Here is a 20312-nt window from a genome sequence, read left to right as displayed (position 1 = left end):
GGAATTTTTGGGTGTACTATCCCTTTAAGCAACACATCAACATAATAGAATGAATTCTGAAGGCCCATGCAAGTCTGAAGACTGGAGAAAAAGCAGATACAAATTCAGCTTTGCCATCAAAAGAATAAATAGCATTTTAGAACATAGTAAAATAGAAAACATTTCACAATATTATTGCTTTTACTGTATTTTTAATCAAATAAATACATCCTTGTGAGCATATGAGACTAAACTTACGTATAATGGCAATCTGCCCTTATATTTAAGGTCCATTCCTTTCTTACGTGCCACCACTCATCTTTCCAAGCTCCTAAGGTCTTCCTCAAGATCACCTTACAATAATGAGATCTAAACAGAAAATACATTTTTTATTAGATAAGTAAAGACTGACTTTTTAGTGCACTAATTAAACACATACCTGGCTTGTGATGTTGTTATTCGTCCAAATGTCTTCTGAATCCACAAGTGAAGGAACTTTCGAGCAAGGTGCCTAAACAATCAAAGCAATAATCACTTCAACTGTCAACGAATAGAGGATGCCACTACAGCGTTATAAAATGAACAAAGTCCTACCTTATCCGTAGCTCTTTAAGTCTACCACCTCGGTTCCAATTATATCCGACCCGGTACGTGTTTTTGCGTATGTGTGTTTTACGTGCCCGGTTCTTTTCAACAGCAGTAGACAACTGTTTCCCAGCTTTTGGTCTTGTCGTTTGCATCTTCAATGGTTTATTGGAGCTTACATGAGTTTCAGTCAATCAGCGCACTGTCTAGTAGTCGGTGCTTGAGCTATAACTGGTAGAAATAAAGTTATTAAAGTAGCTTTTAAGGGTTTACATGTTTCACTTAAGGATTTAAAGCTACTGTAGCTCGTTAAAAATCTGTCATCTAAGTGCTATCGTACTGACAACAACCAACAACAAACCATAACTGCCGCTCCTCTGTGTTGAAGGAATATTCTTCCGGTAAAATAATGTCATAATAAAAGACTTTCTTTAAAATGGGCACTTTGAACCCTTTAATGCTACGGTTATATTGCAAATAATAATAATAATAATAATAATAATAATAATAATAATAATAATAATAATAATAATAATAATCAAACCTGTTGTAATAAAGTTACAATATTAATATAGTTGTATTAAAATAATGCAGTTATATTAAAATAATTAATGTGGCCTTAGATACAATTGATCTTTTATGCCTCACTTGTACAGAGTAGGCCTATTTTGTGAATTGAAGCATTGATGTGCATTGCTGTTAAAGTTGTGTTTTTCAATCAGTCAGTTATGCAGAAGTCATTACAAGGTTATGGTCAACGTTCCAGTTTGTGAGATTTCTTAAGAGTGTTATTTATTTATTAATTAATGCAATTTTATCAAACGAGGATACAGAAACATACAAACAGTCTTTTAAACAATAAACAAGTTATGACATAAGAGTTCACAAGAGAAATTATATAAAACTAGCCTGTTTTAAATATGTCCTAAGAAATGAAAAAGAAGAGAGCACAGAAATAAAGGTGAAAGCATATTAAGAAAGATTATCAAACATGGTAAAAAGAGATGTAGATGTTTTTTTATTTTTTTATTTTTATAGCCACTGTATTTAAACAAATTCAATTATTTTTTGAAGATGTTAATGCGGGGTTTACTTTTTATGTATTTACATTTATGGATATAAGACTTACCACTAAATAAAAGAAGATTTATACTAAAACTTGCTTTGATTAGATTCTTATCATTATAATAAAACCCAAAAAGAATGTGTCAATGTGTACGTCGAAACTATGTATTTGGGTTATGTTCATGTCTTAATAACATCACAGAACAGAAATGTTTTCATTCTAATACAGTGGCACTAATATGGCCAAAAAGAAGATAATATAGGGCTTAACTGTTTTACTTATGGAGGATTCCATGTAACCTTGGAAATATGTATTCAGTAACATACTTTTACATTGACAGTGTGAGTATGACCACTTTTACACTTTTCACTCAAATTTTTATGTTGGTAACATTTAGTATGTAAGGAAATGTTTCTATTTTGCACTTTTCTTATTTAATATTTTTTCCTCATTGTATATATATCATATTTTTAATTTATTTGTTCTGATTTATTATATTACATTTATATTTAATGGATTTTTGTTAACAAAACGGACATTTTTCTTTAATGTCATTTGTACTTTATTTAAACACTGTTAGTAGGCCTAAGGGAAAACTTCACTACCTACGTATTATTTGTGTGTGACAAACTTAACATAAATTGTTGTTGGGTAAATAGCAGAAAACACGTTTAACTTTATTTTAACACTTTTAACATCAGTCAAATTCGAATAAAAAAAAATCCAGCAACGCAAAAGAACCGTTTAAATCCTGTCACGTGACTACAATTTACAATGGGTGGCCACGTTGATTGCCTGAAATGTATTCTTGCTCTAAAATTGTATAATGACTCTTGTTAACCCTGTTGTATAAAATACACACGTCTAACCACACAGTCTTGTGTTCTGTGTTTTTTTATTTGAAATTATAATCAAATGTAAGTGTTGGTTACTGGAAACTCTAAAGAAGGCGTGATTAGACACTATATAATCCTTGATTGGGGCCTCTCTCAGAACCAGTCAGAGATCTGAAGAAATTCGCCGCTCTGCGACTGAACAGAGACGAAAGAGAGAGCTCAGAGAAAGTACCCCGAGGTACATTGTTTGTTGGAGTCGGACTAGAAGCTTTAATGAAGTGGTAGAACCCTGTTATCTGTCGGAATTGGTCCTAATATATGTGAGCTTTAGTGTATTGACGCGCATTTTTATGTGCGTCGTGCAGCTTTAAGATTGTTAATAAGTTTCCTAGCCTGCTAACCCGACTCACTAGCCTATAAATAAACAAACACGATTTAAAAAAAAAAAAAATCGCTCGCACGAAGAAACACAAAGTAGAAACAAGCCAACATTTAAATAAAAAACCGGTAAAGGTACAAATAGAGCCGTTTGTCCGTAAGAACTGAAGTAAATCCTCTGCGTCGGCTTGTTGGGTTTAGCCAGTTTGCTAATGAAATGCCCCTATCTGTCAATTAACTATTAAATCTGGATTGACAAGCGATACCCGAACCTCCTGTCAAGATTGTCGACCGAGAAGCTTTATTTTTAAGCAGGAAACTTCATCTGCGTCCTGCCTGAAATCTGGACTGACTGCAGCATCTCTTGTAGTTTGGTATAGGACAGGTAGCCAGAAGCTAACTGAGGTATCCAGGCGGGGAGAGTGGAGGTGTTGTGGCACCGTTTCTAATATCAGGTGAGTTCATCGATATATTGAGAAAGCTGCTAGGGTTTTCACAACAGACTCGTTCTTCGTGTGAGAGATTGTTTCTTAATTTACCTGCGTTAGGCTGATTACCGTAGTATTCTGTAGTTCGTGTGCTGTATGCCTCGTCACTTGCTAATACAACAGCTACTCAGATTACAGAGGAGCCAGACATTTACCTGGTCATTTTAATTCCCGACAACATTGAATTTGCCTTAAAATAGATTCAAGTTCAATTTAATCTGATGTTTCCCTAGACTTTAAGAGATGTGTATATAGTCCTTTTCTAAGATGCTTGCAGCCTGTTTGTATAATTAATTAGGCTACACTTAATTACTCACTGATTTTGATCTGCATAGCTAACTTAGTTTTAATGTATGTTATAGTATTTTGAGGCTTAAGGCATCTTTACCAGCCAAGTTAAGGCTGCTCTGTGCCTGCTTAAAAATTCAGTGTAAAGACAGTACCACATAAAAGCCACTAAATTATGTCTGTTCTGACCCACTTCAGCTCCTAATATTAAAGTATGTACTATATAGTTGTAATTCAATACTTTTGTCACACCTTTAAACAGTCTATGTAAAGACCCCTACTACATCTTTAGTACACATTTGGTATCATCCAAATAAAAGGTGCACTACCCTGACATGGCAGTTTAATTAATGCTAAAGATTCTCATTCACAGGTGCCCAGAGTGTCTGATATTGGGGTTTTACTTCAGTTTGACCACCCACCTGAGTCATGGAGAAGGATGAAAATGGTGAAAACATGGTGGACACGGTGAGGGACTCAGTGGTGACCTCCGCCTATAGATATACCAAGGTAAGAACAATCCTTTAAAGGAGACATCTAATGAGGAACAAATTTGATTATCTTTTGATATTATAGTGTGATATACGTTTGAACACATACTTTAACTTTTAGAGCTCTGAATGTTCTACCATATAATGAAACTAAGCTTTAAAGTCACAAAGAAACGGAAATAGAGACCGACATTTACTTCCGTATTGTGACGTACAGCTGAGTGATTATCAGAAAAATGTTGGTCGGGGACTTGCTTTTATGCATTTGATGCTGATTGGATTTTGAGATGTGGGCGTTTCACTCAAAAGTGGAGGCGGATGAATGTGAGCTAACTTGCAGGTGCTGGGTTTAAACAGACTAAATGATTGGAGAAGTCTGGCATACATCACCAGAGAAAAGTGTCATTTTCCCTGGAAGTTCCAGTAATCACATTTTGATTAAACTATACAAAGTCAAAAAATAAAAAGGAAACGCAATAGCGGTTCACTACTGTGGTTTAGTACGATTGCATGCATATCAGCAGTGAGCCGTACTGGAGTTCACATGAAGCGTACCTGAGTTTGAAAAGCAGCGTTCATATCATCCAATTGAACCAAACTCTGACAAATGAACCAGATTTCACAAATGAAATGATCATGTGCGATCCAGAATTGGTAGTGTGAAAGCACCCACATTTTTTTAGTTGGGAAATGTTTTGTCATGCTGATAATCAACTGTTTGTTTTGCAGGAAGAGCTTATGGAAATCAAAGAATTGCCGATTTCCAATGAGAGGCCAGAGTGTCTTTCAGAGAAATATGACAGGTGAACCTTTTATTTATTGTTTGTTTGCAACTTCAGTTTGAATAATTATGAATGTGGCACCATATTATCTTGCAAAAGATCATAGGAAAAGGACATCAGGGGGATTTTTGGCTCCTGCTGCATATCCTCCAGTATACCTAAAGGCCCGGGTATACTTCATTTTCAGCGCTCTGTCAGAGCTTTGACAGCTTTCAACTAGCGCTAGGACAATAAATTGATGCATCGCAATTCGTGGATCGATTCTGAGATTTTTCGAATGCATCGCAATTCTCTCTTGAATCAATTCTGAGTTTAGTTTTTAACAGCAGTTCGCACTCTAGGGTAGTTTTTAACCACATGCTCAGATGCTCACGAAGAAGAGTGTTCGTGTGTTAAGCTGAGTCTGAGAATGTATTTCCACCTCAGAATGCTTTTATGATGCGAGATTAATGTAAACAGCCCACTGCAAACACCCTCGTAATTCACTTCAACCTTTTTGAACTTTATGAATGATTTTTTTATAGAAGGTTCAAGTGGTGTATAAGGAATTAGAAGCAAGCAGAGTATGGCTGTTTTTAAAGCACAGAGTGCCATCTGGTGTTAAAAACTAAGCTCAGAATCAATTTGAGAGGGAATCGCGATGCAGTTGGAATTTCAGAATTGATCCAGAATCATTTCTCGATCCGTGATGCATCAAATTATTGTCCCAGCCATACTTTCAACGAATACTCAACCGCAGAGGTGTAAATTCCAGGGGTCAGAAAGAAAGAGTCCTGCCATATGTTTATTCCACCCATGAACTCAGCCAGCTGATTTCACTAATTAGTTCTATCTCCTGTCTGAAAAACTGTGCTAATTAGCAAATCCAGGTGATTGGAACAAAATACTGAGGAGGACTTTTACTTTCTAAACCTGGACTTTACACCTCTGCTCAACCGTGGATGAAAGAGTTCGACACATGTGCAGAGTTGTCGTTTATAGGACATTGGCTGAGTCCGAAATCACATACTGTCTTGAGTAGGTAATTATTTTGAACCAGTAATTACTTCACGGCCGCTAAAAATATGTTCAATATAGTATGAATGTAATCTGGACGTACTACATCTGCCATGTTGTTATCATGTGACCTACCAGCGTCAGTTCACTGCCATTCACAAATCCTCTCCTGTGGACTCATTGGATAGTAAAGTGTCCATCGTATGCACTTCAAAATCTCGCCGGAAATAGTAGGTCATCCGGGGTACTTTTTGACTACTCTGAGTACTGTAAATTCGGACATACTATTGTCACATACTGTTTTTCGCCTACTAAATAGTAGGGAAGTATGAGATTTTTGGATGCAGCCATTCACTAGGAGGGTTAGAAAAGTAGCGGATCTGCCATAGCATGCAGAGTTTAGAACAAGAACCAAAGCAAAAATGAAGGATATGCTCCTTTGTTTACTGTTCTTGGAACAGCATGGTTTTTGTATCGCTCTTTCCACACTCTTCATCATCTACTGCATAATGCATCACAACTGCATGCCATCTAGTGGACTCTTGTATCAACATTCGCCTTGAGGGTTTAAACATTAAGCTTTTCATTGTCAAGTTTTAGGCATCGACAACTAGTATTGTCGTGTCCTACTTTTGTCAGTAGTTCTTTAGCACTTTACAAACTGTAGCTGCCTTCCAGTATTAGTTTGAATACTCTTAAGCCGGGTTCACACTGTATGATTTATAGTAGTCCTTCATAACTGGTGCTTGTCAGATAGGGATGTGTGTAATGACTAATTTTATAATAATTTAAACTGAAATATTTGCAAAGACTAGTCCCCCCCCCCACTGAATACCACTAAAAATAAGTAGAATACATGCGATGTGTTTGCCTTGCATTATCATATGGATATTAAACTTAAGCGTTCACTTAAGCAACGTTAGCAGTATAGACCTATTTATTCAAAACAACTGAATCAATAGGCAGCACAGCACCAATAAGTTCAAACCTAATAGCCTATAAACTGATTTCCTCAAATAAGTTAGTCCACATAAGTCAGCATGTTAAGGTTTGTTACCACGGCAACCACTTGCATGTCCAGGTTTGAATGCGCTGCTTGTGTATGAAATGTCTGTACACATGGCGGGTGATAATCACAAAAAAGCTTGACCTGTACTGACAACTATACATTAAGCGTATTCCCATTGTTAAGACATTGATATAGCAACTGTTCAAGTAAGTTTCATTCCATGTTGTTACTTCTTAAATCCGAAATAAAATTTCATACTGTATTGTCCCTCATAACCTGTAATATAACAAGCCTTAAGTAAGCGTAATTGTTATATGCTAGTTTGACATGACCTTGCTCATCTTACAAGTGGACATTTCTCTGAACCCGCGGGGAGTGTCACAGAGAAAATGAATGCATGCAAAATCAATCTTTTTCAAAATAATATATTTTAAAATGTAACATTTAACATGATGGTTATTTAAAACTAGCCTTTGTAAAAATATAGAGCAAAACAATTTAATGTGCTAAATAAAGAAATGACTAGTATTTCCAAGTCTAATAGCAGCAGCAGCAGTATCTTTAATCGATAAATCAAATAGTGTCGCACATCCCCATTGTCAGACCATACAAATATGATCCCCGCTGTAAGAAATGTCACTCTGTGGCATCTCCGTTGTCAATGTCAAAAAAAAGATGTGTTTGGAGCAAGCGGTGGTTTGTCTCACTAGTTGTCTCACTTCTATTGCTTTTTGATTTGATGGTTGTAAGAGAAGTCACACTGCCAGAACTGACTAATATTGTTTTAAATGAGCTTATATTGAAAATATAAGCCTTATGTGCTAACTGTACTGTCTCCTTTCCAGTGATGGGGTCTGGGACCCTGAAAAATGGCATGCCTCGCTATATCCCTCTTCAGAAAACAGCTGTCCAGCAGAAGGATACAAGAAAGATTATGCAGAGGATAGAGTTCCACTAAAACGCAGAATTGCAGGTAATTGGACAAGAACTTGGTCTTTTAAAAAAAAGATGATTATTATTATTATATAGTTATTTGACTATCTAAACCTTGTTTTTCCCACACCTAAATTAACTTTGCCTTCCCCAGATCCTCGGGAACGTGTAAAAGATGATGATCTGGAAGTGGTTCTTAGTCCTCAGCGTCGTAGTTTTGGCGGTGGTTGTCAAGTGGCACCCACTGCCCTCCCTCGCCGCCCCATCAGCCCTCTGGAGAACAAAGAGAATGAGTCACTCCGTTTGGGAGGAGCACGTCGCATAGGGAGCGGCCGCATCATGGCCTCACGCGTATTTGAGAGGGACACACGAGTTGACAAGGAGAGGGAGCGAGACAGAGAGCGTGACTATAAGGACAAGAGATTTAGGGTATTGTGCTATGGGTTAGATGCAAAAGAAATGATTGCTGTTATTGCAATGTTCAAAGAATAAAGCTTTTTTTTTTTCCTGTGTTCCACTACAGAGAGACTTTGGAGACAAAAGAGTGTTCAGTGAGAGAAGAAGAAATGACTCGTATGCAGAAGAGGAGCCAGAGTGGTTCTCTGGTGGACCCACTAGTCAGTCTGAGACCATTGAGCTCATTGGCTTTGATGACAAAATTTTGGAGGATGACAAACGGAGGTCCAAACGTTCCAGGAAGAAGCCAGAGTCTTTTAAAGGAGGCATGTACAGTAAAATGTTATGGCAAATGTTTAAGAAATGCATCTGTGCATCTATCAGCGTGCTAAATTTTTTATTTATTTATTTTTTAAATCTTCCACGCCTACAGTTGAATGTAATGGCGGTCTCTCTGAGGACCCTGAAGTAGTTCAAGAGTCTGGAGCTGATCAAGAGGTTCCACATGCCGAGGTTCTTCCTGAGCAAACCCCTGGAGAATTTGATTTCAATGAATTCTTCAATCTTGAAAAGACCATGCCTGGCCTGGCTTCGGTAAGATATGGGGAGCACTGCATGCTTCTAAGGGTGATGGACACAAAATAGCTGGCTTGTCTTAAAGGGAGAAATAATAGACAACAAGTCACGCAAGGTTTTTTGGGGCTTTGAGAAATGTGTGGTCCATCAGATGATGTTTATTAGGTCTTTTCTGGGCACTTTTTACTAGTCTATTCTATACTCTATACTTAATCTAAGCTTTTTACTCTGCTCTTTACTGTGCTCTTTTACATTTATATCTCTTTAGTAGTAATTTTCTGGCCAGAGTTGTATTGCAGCACTTCTGATTTCTCCTAATGTGATTGTATGTAATGTATCGTTTGTAAATCTCCCCTCGCTTCAGTAACTTTGGATAAAAAAAACTAAAACCTACTACATAAATTAATGTAGCATTAGGTGTTTTTTTGCTGATTTTGCAGAATGGTTCAGCAGGACTGTTTAAGGTTCATATGTTATGCCTGATGACTTTGGTGTTAGAAATGTGAAATTGTCTTTTTGCGGTTGTGTGGCATCAAGCTATTTGTTGGTTTTATGTTGGTTATGGAGAAAGCTCAATGAAATGCAAATTTATGCCCATCAGACTTGTAAGGATTATATTGATACTCTTGAGTGGGAGGTGTGGGATTGGCTGCACATCTCGGTTGTGCTAATTAATTTAGGAATTTTTGGGAGGGGGATCCTGTAAATGAAACTGCTCCACAATGCCCATTTTCCACCCCCTTTGCGCTAAGCAGTCTGCAGACACTCTTCACGTAAGTGTCATTTAGTCCCCATGGCTGTTTCTTGCTTCTGTTTTAGAATACAGTACAAACAAGTGCTCCTCTTACTTTCCTACAGATGATTGAAGATGTTCTTGCTGAGGGTCCTGTCATGGCCAGTCGTTTCAGCCGCTGGTTCTCCAGTAACAGGAGTCCCTCTGGCAGCCGCTCCAGCAGTCTACGTTCCACACCGCACGAGGAGTTGGAGAGACTAGCAGGTAACTCTTTCCTAATCCATTCTCTTCACCTGGTGTAAGGTTGCTCGCCAATAAACAATAACCATTGTATTCATTTATTACTTTGGTACCAAAGTAGTGCAAAGTACCAGGTTGATCTGGTACCTGTTGATAGGTGACTGCTTTACGGGTGACTCCCATTCGTATTTGTGAGCATTTTGTGAAGAGCGTCAAATGTTAATGTTTTTGCAGTATTAAGGCGGGCATACACTGTACGAGTTCGGACACTTGAGAGGTTGTGTGCCATTGCACACGTTGCGAGTTAGTAAACCCGATAATCGTGTCAAAGCAGCTAGTACATGGCAAACCAGTGGCAGTCACATGAGCTTTCACATTAAACACTGAGACTGGAGCTCTAAATGTTGCTGATATAGCTTCAGATAAAAAGATGAATGTGCAAATGTAGGGTTGTAGCCACTGGGCTATAAATAATCTTCACAGATCTAGGCTATGTGATGTGGTTGTTTGATTTGGCAATAGGGGACAGCCTATACACTAAAAAAATTTGGGGAGACTATTCAATTTTGACTAAACTCATTTGAAAATTGTCGGGAGGTGCTCATAACGTACTCTGCTCATATTTCCTCACAATGAGTCACGGCCATACGTGCATCGATTTCCACACAATTTCTCCTGAGAGAAAGTGTTCACTGTAAATTTATTAGGGGTGTCCCCGACTATGGATTTTCATAGTCGACTAATAGTCGAATCATGTGTATGGGGGTGGGGCTGGGGGCGGGGCTTTAAAGGGTTAGTTCACCCATAAATGAAAATTGTCATTAATGACTCACCCTCATGTCGTTCCAAGCCCGTAAGACCTCCGTTCATCTTCGGAACACAGTTTAAGATATTTTAGATTTAGTCCGAGAGCTTTCTGTTCCTCCATTGAAAGTCAATGGACGGCATACTGTCCATGTCCAGAAAGGCAATACAGACATCAAAGTAGTCCATGTGACATCAGTGGCTCAATCTTAAGTTTATCAAGCGACAAGAATACTTTTTGGGCGCAAAAAGTAAACAAAAATAACGACTTTATTCCACTATTCATTTCCTTCTCTCTGGGCCTCGAGCTATTTCACGTAGTGTTTTTGCGCAGCGCGTCTGTGTTGTCATATAGCCAAAGTGGCATGATCCTCGTTTCATAACACCTCTGCGACGATTCGACCGTGAGATTGGTAGTCGACTCGGGCTCCTCCAATCGAAGCATCGAATCTTCGACTAAAATTTATATAGATCTTTATTAAAGCAGTTTTGTTTGGTTAAAGGTGACATTATGCCCCTTTATACAAGATGTATTATAAATCTATGGTGTTCCCAGAATGTGTCTGAAATTTCAGCTCAAAATACCCTCCAGATCATTTATTATAGCTTGTCAAAGTTACCCCTTTTTAATAATAATTACTTTATTTCTGACGGTAATCATAAGTAAATAATACATATAAGCATTAAAGGCTACATGCTGTTTAAACATAAATATTGCTTATAAAAAAAATCCCATGGAGACGTAGCTAAATCTACTGTACAGTAGCCTAATATAATTATTTCTGTCATTTCATCAAGTTAAACCGAACTTTTATTTTGACGGGTTGCCGTGAAGACCTTTGAGTTTCTGTGTGTGTATGATTGATATGACAATATTTTTTCCTCAAATTAAATGGTAAAATGCTCATGAAGTGACTCAGAGTGGCTCTGGTGATGTCATCATATCGTTAGGCAGCAGAGACTGAAAACAACAAGCGTCGCTCGTGCTGGTGTGTGTGTGTGTGAGGTAAATGAAATCGCGCGTCTGCGCCATTCATTCATACAGAGACAAGCAGAACATGCAGGGTTAATATTTAAGTAGTCTTTTTGCAGTTTAATATACACAGACACACTATATATATAATATAACTCTTTTGCCATTGCGTTAGAACTGGTTACACTGTCGTCTTGCGTAAACCAAATGGTGGCGCCATGGGTGGAAACGTGCAGATTAAGGGGACATAAGACATAATCGACTGCGTTTACTGTGCATTGTGTGAATGCAGACTAATTGACCTGCCACTTGTTCTATTATGTGTAATGTTAATTTTATTACTAACAAATTTCACTTGTTTAATGTTAACTGTTTAAAGCAACGTTTACTTAAAGTATATGTATTTAAAGGCTACATGTATAAAATATATGCAGGTTGCCTTCAAATATTTAAATTTATTTACTTGTAATAGTATTAATAATTGAAATTGGTACAGAGAACCAGTTGAAAATGTGTAATAAAGGTCTTGTATTATAAAACTTTTATAGTTGTGTCATGGCCATAGACTTTGTCCTTTAAAGACTTGTGGAGAGAGGAATATTTCTTGAAGGCGTGATCCTTGTCTTTCATTCCCGCCGTAATGAAATTGAAAATTTCGGGGAGCTAATAATAATAATAATAATAATAATAATAATAATAATAATAATAATAATAATAATAATAATAATAATAATAATAATAATAATAATAAATAAATAAAAATAATAATAATCAAAATAATAAAATAATAATAATAATTATTATTATTATTATTATTATTATTATTATTAAAACAGTTGTACTGCTTTATTTAATATTCTTTTTTTTGTGGAAGGTGATTAATTTTGTTCAGGATTTTTTTTTAATAGAAAGTGCAAAAGTTTTGATCCATTTAATGCATCCTTGTTGAATAAATGTATTAAATTTTTCAAAAAAAATCTTTGAACGGTAGTTTAAATGCTAACTCTAATGAATATATGTATGTGTTTATGTAAAATGTTAAACATTGTTGTCTACTGGGATATTTTGTTATAACAATTGTTTTGTGTGTCAGGTCTCGATCCTCATACTGGATCTCTGAATCAGGGTACGTCTTTGTACTTCACCCCCATTTCTTCAGTGGAACGCAAGGAGAAGGTGGACATACTGGAACTGCTGCATAAAGCCAATGTTGACCTGAAACCTTTACTGTCCAGTCTGAATGTCAACAAGGCTCACCTAAAGGAGAGCAGTGAGTAGCATCCTGCATAATTCACTATTTTTGCTAGAATATTGTATAAGGTGTTTAACAGTGGTTTAATACACTGTGTCTGTGGCCTGCTGCCCATTAACGCAGAATGTCAAATTTCCCCTCATAATAAACAAACAAATGATTCTTAATACATCTGTCTGCCCTTTTATCGTATTTTATAGTATATCTTTTAGTATTAGATTTGCTCCATCCTTGTCTGTTTTTAAATCTAGGCTAAAACCTATCTTTTTGATTTAGCATATGGCTAAGGATGAAATGTACTGTTTTTGTGTTGTATTTATATTTGTCTTTTGTATTGATGTAAAGCACACTGGTCAACTGGTGTTGTTTAGTAGTGCTATAGAAATAAAATTGACATTGACATTTTATAGCAAACTCAGGGGTGGTGTTGTCTCTGGAGGAGGTGGAGGTGGGTCTGAAGGGTCTGAAGGTCCAGACTGAACCGGCTTCATTACCTCAAAGGCAGTCCAGCAGAGGTGGGGGTACTCCCTTCATGGCGGAGCACCTGGAAGAGGCTTTCACGGGAGGGACCGGGGCTGCGTCACGACCGCGAGACCCTGACATGTCTGCATTTAATAAGTTAGTGAGCACCATGAAGGCAAGTGGAACCCTGCCCACTCACCCCAAAGCCAGCGGGAGCTATGTAAGTATGCAGACGTCGGTTATGTTTGCAATGTTTTGTAAGTGCTTGCTGCATGCGAGACTGAAACGCATGCATTGGTTGCACAGCTTGTTACAAAAGTATTATCTGCCTTTAATGGGTTTTGCATGCAACTCATGCCAGTGCTTTTTACTTGCTAGTTGGTCTGGGGTAGTAAATGAAGTCTTTGTTTATTCTGACTAGTGATGGGCATAAATTTGTGTTTGGCAGTTGTGGCTGACTAGTCAGTGAACTTTTGCATGCATTACTTGGCGTATCCCGCTCTGACCGGGAATTTTTTTTTTGGGGGGGGAGTTGTTACAAGCTGTTTTTAACACTTTGTGCTCAAGCCGTCCCTGGTATGATGTAGACGCCATCAGTTTGTGTTACGCTAGTTAACAAAACATGGACCAAATGGCATGCATGCTATTTGATGCGGTTTTTTTTTTTGTTTTTTTTTTTTCGGTTTCAGACTGCAACTGTTAACTTACGGTTATCACTTGTTCCCTGCTTTTGTTTTTAGCAGTCCGTGGATCCTGCTCTTGTGTCCTTATCAGAGGCACAGGTACCTGTCTCTCAGCAGAAAAACATCTTTCAGGTGATCAAACGGCCTTACCCTTTTCATTGAAGACATTCTGTTTAATATAAATAATTTATACTTCTGACATCAGTAAGCCCAGTGACCTGATGTGACTATCTGTAAACTACTGTAACAAATGAAGTAAACTATTGTCAGTAATTCATAACCAGAACTTCATGCACACAAAGGGGCCAGTCAATTTGATCTATTTGATTGGCATCATTTTGCCTCAACACTGCAGGATTGAAGCAATGTCAGCTTTCACTAACAGTGGAGCTGAAGCAGGTTACTTCGCTTATGCAATAAGAGTAATATATAAATGTTATTAAAACACTGTCCTAGTAAAGTTATGAGTGTTGACAAATAATGCAAGATTTTGTGCTTTTGTGCTTTAGGAATTGTTGGTTGCTCCTCATGGGCCTGTTCCCGCCTCCGTGTCTGGCCTCATACACCATCGCGCTTCTCCCCCACTCTTCCCACAGAGAGCCCCTATGCAGGACTTTTTCCCAGGCATGCCACCAGCGACAGGTGAGATGAGTTAAATGTTATTGAATTTAATCCAACAAAGGGATGTTGAATGTGAAACATGGCATAACATTTAAACAATAAATGACATGCATTTATTGCATAGAATGCAATAGGCCTCCCCTCACCTATTTTTTTTTTCTTTTAATGTTTTTTTGTTGTTGAATCTCAGGATTTCCTGCTGGTCCACAAAGTATGTTAGATCAAATTCCAGACTTGCATCGGGCCAGGAATACACCACAGGTAAAATTCAAATACTATGGGGATATATTTAAAATGTTTGTTTGCTTTTAATAATTAATGCATGTTAAAATTCAAGAAGTCTTAAGTATGTTTTTATTTATTATTTTTAAATAAATCTAGTAGTTCATATTCATTACACAGACATTCATATCTGAATATTAAAATTCATAAGTCACACTTCATGACATTGTTAAATGTACATTTAATGATTTTCTGAAACTATATTTTGGGGTTTCCTGGAATTACTCAGAGTAAAGGCTGTTAACATGGGATGACCATAACATGTAATATAGTATGCCCTTGGGTTTGCATGATTTGTTAATCAGATGAATTCCTTATTTTTAGATGAGAGCTTTACCAATGGGAGTGGACCAGGCCAATCTGGAAGCTTTGTTTCAGCAGGATCTGGCAATTCTTAATCGCTCGCAGTACCAACAAGCCTACAACAAACAGGCTCAAGATAAGTTTCGTAACAGGTAATTTCGATTATCCGAGACCATAGCAGGTCACAGGCTGGTTGTGCCAAAGCAAGCCCTTCTAATGCTGTCAAACTCTTGAATTACTGATGTCTTTTAGTACTTTGTTTTTATCTTGTATCAGACGTTCCTGATTTTGTAGTTTTAAGAGCTGTAAATAAATTTAAAAAACGATACCATACCCAGATATGAATCCTGCTTTTATGCATTTATTAACACAAATGACTGTGTAACTACTCCATCCAAATGAATAGCATAATGAATGGAAGGGGCTGATAATGGTGTACAGTGTTTTATCTGCATCTGTATCTTCTGTTTTGTAGACAAACCAGGATGAACCGTTCACCTGGGCCTCACCTTCCTGGCCGGACCTCACCTGGCAATACAGTTACTAGTGTGGTCAGTCACATCAATGGCATTTAATTTAACCCCTTAGCTGTCACCCCCCTTTTTGAGAATAGACATTAAAATGCACTATTCAAGCTTAAATGGTTGTAATTCAAGAATGCTTTGGAGTATAGACCCAAGTTTGGTCTTGTTTTAAAGGGAAAAAAATGCAGATTATTACTGAAGTGAAAGCACTTCAAAAAATTAAAGTATCAAAAAGTTATGGAAGTTTAAATTTACATTAAATCAAATATAATTTATTTAATATTTTTCTTTTATTTAAAATATATATTTTACAAAATATGTTTTACAAAAAAATTACTATAAAATCAAAGCCATATATCTAACCAAGTTGTGTTCCAAATTTGAAGTTGATATCACAAAAATGGAAGTTCCCATGAGATTTTGTTTAGGCGTATTACCAAAAATAGCCACCGGGTGTCATTGAATTCCATTGAATTTAACTGTATGCATTCTACCATAACAAATTAATACATTTCTGTCCAAATATCACTTCTGTCACAAAATATGGAACCTTGAGACTCAGACCTTTCTGACAATGTGTTTTGTCAAGATTAAAAAATATTTTGATCATAAATTATGAAACATGATGACGCCCAAAAGGGGAGGAGCCTGATAAAATAATTTAGAGTACCGTTTCTATGGTAACACAATGTCCAATTTCAAAACAGTTTACACAGGGTGAATTCTGAGATCGTAAGCTTTCAAATGATACCTAATTTATGATAACTACTAAAATATGTGATGTAATAAAAAAGGCAATAAAAAAGATAATATTATATTTTAGAGGATAATATGTATATTATACTTTTTAGAGGATAATGTTATTTTATAAATTTTTTTTATTGACAAATACTAGATTAAATGTTTTATTATGAACTTTTAGCATGAAAACCAAAGTTTCAATTATTAAAAGTGTGTGCGTCGACTTTTTGTGACAAACGTCATAAACGCCTGTTATGATGTAGATTTTTTGAGGTGCACTCTTGTCATAAATTCATCTATTTATGTTCCTACATAATTTATAACAAAAAAAACAGTCCTAAATATCTATTTAGGAGTCTTAGAACTTTCCAACGATATATAGTTTGTCATAATTAGATTAGGATTAAATAGTAATATAGGGAAGTAAAGTTAGGCGTGCCGTATACGGTACGGTGACCCTTAAGGGGTTAACTGTCAGAGGCATTTGATCATACATCTGATGTATTTATCAACTTATAGCTTTATAGAGCCACTTAATGTCATGACGTACTTTAAATTTCCCTCTTTTGACCAAATGACCGATGAGAAAACTGAACAGTCATTTTTATTAATTTTTTCCCCTCTGCTGCAGTTGTCTCCATCCTTCACTCCCACGTCCGTGATCAAAAAAATGTACGAGTCAAAAGAGAAAAGTCGAGATGATCCTGGGAGTAGACCAGGAAGCAAGGAGGAGACCGTGAACTCCCATAACTCTCAGGAGGGTATGAAATGATGTACTTACACCAAGAGACCAGAGAAGGGTGGAAAAGAAAATAGGGCTGCATGGTATTGGGGGAAAAAAACAGACTTTGCAATATTTTGTTATTCTCTGATTATATATAGATTGTGATATGAAAATGTTTCACCAGATGAAGGCCTCTAATTGGAAAGTAGTAGTAATTCTTGAATAGAAAATAAACAAATTACAAGCATAGATAAAGACAATAGAACAAAGATGCAAATTAAATAATGCTTTAGCCCATGTTTTTCAGGTAAGTCTAACAATATCCAGGGACAGAAATTGAATCAAATGTAAAATAACACTACATAGTCTTCGCTGTATAAATTATAATTCGTCTGTTAAAGCTACAAAAGTGATTTTTCTGTTTATTGTTGTTTGATTAACATTTAATGACTCAGACAGCAGTGGGTATATTAGGCTGCTGTCACTTTAAGACCGAATGCATGGATCCAATATAACAATACACAACCCTATTTATTTCTCGATTGTTTGCGTTCACGTAAGCCCATAAGCGACTGTTCACGAGGATACTCGCCAAGGTGGGCATCTTGAAAATTTTGCATGTATGTTTCCGTTCAAGCACAAATACACAAAGAGAATGGAATTTGGTGTTTTCGGCTCGCAAAAAAACTGAGTTCTGAATTGACTTCCTTCGTGTCTTTGTGGGCTCAAATGGTTTAAAATCATTTCAGTGTTTTAACTGACAGGACCTAAAACGTGCAAATCATAAACAATGGTTAATCTTTGCAATTAATCTAAGAATTTCAAACTGTGGTGCGGATCAATTACGATCCCTATACTTGACATTGCGTATGCTGCGATGTGATCGTGGATGCGTGCGTTGCCACATCAGTGCTAAAACGATATATCATGCACCCCTAAAAAAAAAGGTAGCTGCCTCATCATTTTATCTTTTTAATTCCCTAAAACTATCTCCTTTCATTTATAGATGGGCCTCCATCCCCCAGTTCCTTTCTGGAAGATGTGGACACCAGTGGTCCTCAGACCGGTGGGGTAAAGGCATGCTCCACCCCCAATCCTGCTCAGAATCGTCATAGTAAAGACCCAGACCGACCCAGGCCTCCTTCAACAACTGGCCGCCACACTCCTACTATGTTATCCCCAGGGCCCTCTTCTCCCTTCTCCAGACCCCAGATGTATCCAGTCCCTCTGCTTCCCCACGTCCCGTTGGTCAGACCTCCACCCCAGCTTCATCCCGGTGTGATGCAGAGGATGCTGGCTCAGGGTATCCAGCCTCAACAGCTCGGACCCACATTATTACAAGCAGGTTGGTTCGTGTGACTTCAGTAGATCTCTAAAAGGCCTAGAAAATCAATTATCTTTGCTGGACATGAGGAATTACACTTGTTTTTCTTTGTTCATACCTTTCTTTGTTGTTGAAAACAGTAGGTACTGAGTTTTTGTTCTTTCTCTGCATGAACAGGCATGTTCCCTCAGGCTGTAGACCTGTCTCAGCTTCAGGGTCTGCCCCCAGCCCTCTTAGGGCAGCCTCTGTATCCCCTTGGTCCTGCAGGACATCCACTTATGGCCCCTAGAGCCGCAGGAACACACGTGCAGTTAGCAGTCATGCAGCAACAGCTTCAACAACAGCAGAGACCCAGTAAGTACTGCACCAGTGTTTTAGAATGACTGTTAGAATGATAAACACTACCGTTCAGATGTTTGAGATTTGGTTTGGAGATTTGTTTTTGTTTTTAAATGTCTCTTATGCTCACTCACCAAGGCTGCATTTAATTGATCAAAATAGAGAAAAAAAGTTTTAACTTTTTGAAATATTACTAGAATTTAAAATAATTTTCTATTTAATATTAAAATGTTATTTATTTGTGTGATTGCAAAGCTGAATTTTCAGCAGCCATTACTCCAGTCTTCAGTACATAAATCGATTGCACAAATCTAGAGATAAGGTTGGCCAGTGGCTGAAAATGTGACTTAATACAATCTAATTGTAACAAAATGAGATTTACACAATTGCTGAAACCATTTCAGAATGATCATCTCAATATTTTAAATATCAGCCAGAAGCAAATTGTTTTTTATTTTCTTCACAGATCTGCATGTGGCTCCATCAGGAGGCTTCCAGTCACAGAGTCACGGTCCCCATCGGACAAACCATTCCCAGCGAAGAGGTGGTAGCCCTCCTCTGGGCCTGGCCAAGTGGTTTGGTTCTGATGTGCTCCAACAGCCCCTCCCTTCCATGCCTTCTACTAAAGTAATCAGTGTTGACGAGCTCGAGTTTCGCCAGTGATGACATCCTGTGACCAGTCAGCAAGAGCAAAGCAAGACATCCCTTCCCCACTACCCTCTAGATGGAGAGATATAAACTTTCATTTCTACCATTATGTACATATTTCAGAGCCCTGTCTATTTTTCTGTGCTCTGTCTGAAGCCCTTGCAGTTACTGAATTTTTTTTTTTTTTTAAAAGGCCTAAAGTTGAGAGCAAAAAAGGGAAAAGACATGTTTTTTTTTTTTCTTCCGCTTTTGTCATAAAGTAGTTTCTCATAGTTTGTTTTGAATTCAGTTTTTGCAGTTAAGTAAATAATGTATAGGCCTGGATTGTACAGATTATGGGAATTGATTTTCTTTTTCCACCTTGTACATAGATTTTTTTTTTTTTCGTTTCCTGTTTCTGACTTTGTGGGGATGGTTGTCCTGCTGTTGAGGAACCAAAAAGTTGCTTTTTCTTTGTCCAGTCACAATGTCTGCACAATGATTCCCCTCGAAGGTTGATTGGGTGGGAAATGGTGGCACTGATGATGGCTGCTTTATTGGAAAGAGGTCCACGTCTGTAGCGATTTAATGCATCCCTGATTCAGAGAGGCATGCCCTTAAAACTTTTGCTGGAATATTTAAGCCAGAATGTTCTGCAAGTGGGGACACTTCCACCACAAGAAGTGAATGCTAGTTGTGCCTTTGTTTCCTTTTTCTTTTTTTTCTTTTTTTTTTTTTAAAGAAAAAACCCTCCCATCCTTCCTCTAGTCGGTCTTCTTAGTCAATGTATGAGAAGCACTGCTCTGAATCACATTTGTTTTAGGGTGGCAGGGGTTGGCAATTAAGTAATGTGCTATTAATTTAAGCACAAATAGTT

The 20312-nt window shown here is 37.3% G+C and overlaps 2 protein-coding genes across 11 annotated transcripts in view; one reads left to right on the top strand and one right to left on the bottom strand.

The window, feature by feature from the left end:
- The window catches only part of sfi1 (SFI1 centrin binding protein), a 16272-nt gene extending 11931 nt beyond the window's left edge, over positions 1-4341 (bottom strand). For 3 of the 9 annotated variants that reach the window (XM_081379856.1, XM_081379852.1, XM_081379853.1), the window contains exons 1-3: positions 574-952; positions 419-490; positions 238-348 (exon numbers count right to left, since the gene is read on the bottom strand). In XM_081379856.1, the coding sequence (XP_081235982.1) occupies positions 238-348; positions 419-490; positions 574-719 (329 nt within the window). In that variant the 5' untranslated portion in view covers positions 720-952. Of the gene's footprint in view, positions 1-237; positions 349-418; positions 491-573; positions 1007-4042; positions 4115-4220 lie in introns of those variants that run through there. The other 6 variants (XM_081379854.1, XM_081379850.1, XM_081379855.1 and 3 more) reach the window with 5 other exon arrangements.
- On the top strand, positions 2600-20312 carry eif4enif1 (eukaryotic translation initiation factor 4E nuclear import factor 1). 2 transcript variants are annotated; one of them, XM_081379865.1, is made up of 20 exons: positions 2600-2704; positions 3215-3299; positions 3994-4130; positions 4841-4914; positions 7744-7871; positions 7986-8260; positions 8355-8553; positions 8661-8821; positions 9662-9800; positions 12647-12823; positions 13216-13487; positions 14008-14082; positions 14460-14592; positions 14762-14832; positions 15178-15308; positions 15632-15707; positions 17053-17182; positions 18152-18490; positions 18647-18823; positions 19275-20312. In XM_081379865.1, the coding sequence occupies exons 3-20, from the start codon at positions 4050-4052 to the stop codon at positions 19469-19471; spliced, it is 2835 nt and encodes a 944-aa protein (XP_081235991.1). In that variant the 5' UTR covers positions 2600-2704; positions 3215-3299; positions 3994-4049; the 3' UTR covers positions 19472-20312. The 2 variants fall into 2 exon arrangements, with proteins under 2 accessions (XP_081235991.1, XP_081235992.1); XM_081379866.1 differs by lacking the exon at positions 3215-3299 and having other exon boundaries at positions 2623-2704.

Source organism: Scardinius erythrophthalmus (genome assembly GCF_964197995.2).
Source record: "Scardinius erythrophthalmus genome assembly, chromosome: 12".
In the NCBI taxonomy this organism is placed as follows: Eukaryota; Metazoa; Chordata; class Actinopteri; order Cypriniformes; family Leuciscidae; genus Scardinius; species Scardinius erythrophthalmus.
The sequence above is the reverse complement of the archived record's forward strand: the minus strand, read 5'-3'. Positions and strand labels throughout refer to the sequence as shown.

What these genes read in the sequence shown, in the direction of transcription:
- eif4enif1 (XM_081379865.1), top strand. Translation starts at nt 4,050, where the DNA reads ATGGAGAAGGATGAAAATGGTGAAAACATGGTGGACACGGTGAGGGAC. An exon ending in GCCAGAGTCTTTTAAAGGAG is followed by an intron (nt 8,554 to 8,660) that starts GCATGTACAGTA and finishes CCACGCCTACAG; the next exon opens with TTGAATGTAATGGCGGTCTC. An exon ending in CCATGCCTGGCCTGGCTTCG is followed by an intron (nt 8,822 to 9,661) that starts GTAAGATATGGG and finishes ACTTTCCTACAG; the next exon opens with ATGATTGAAGATGTTCTTGC.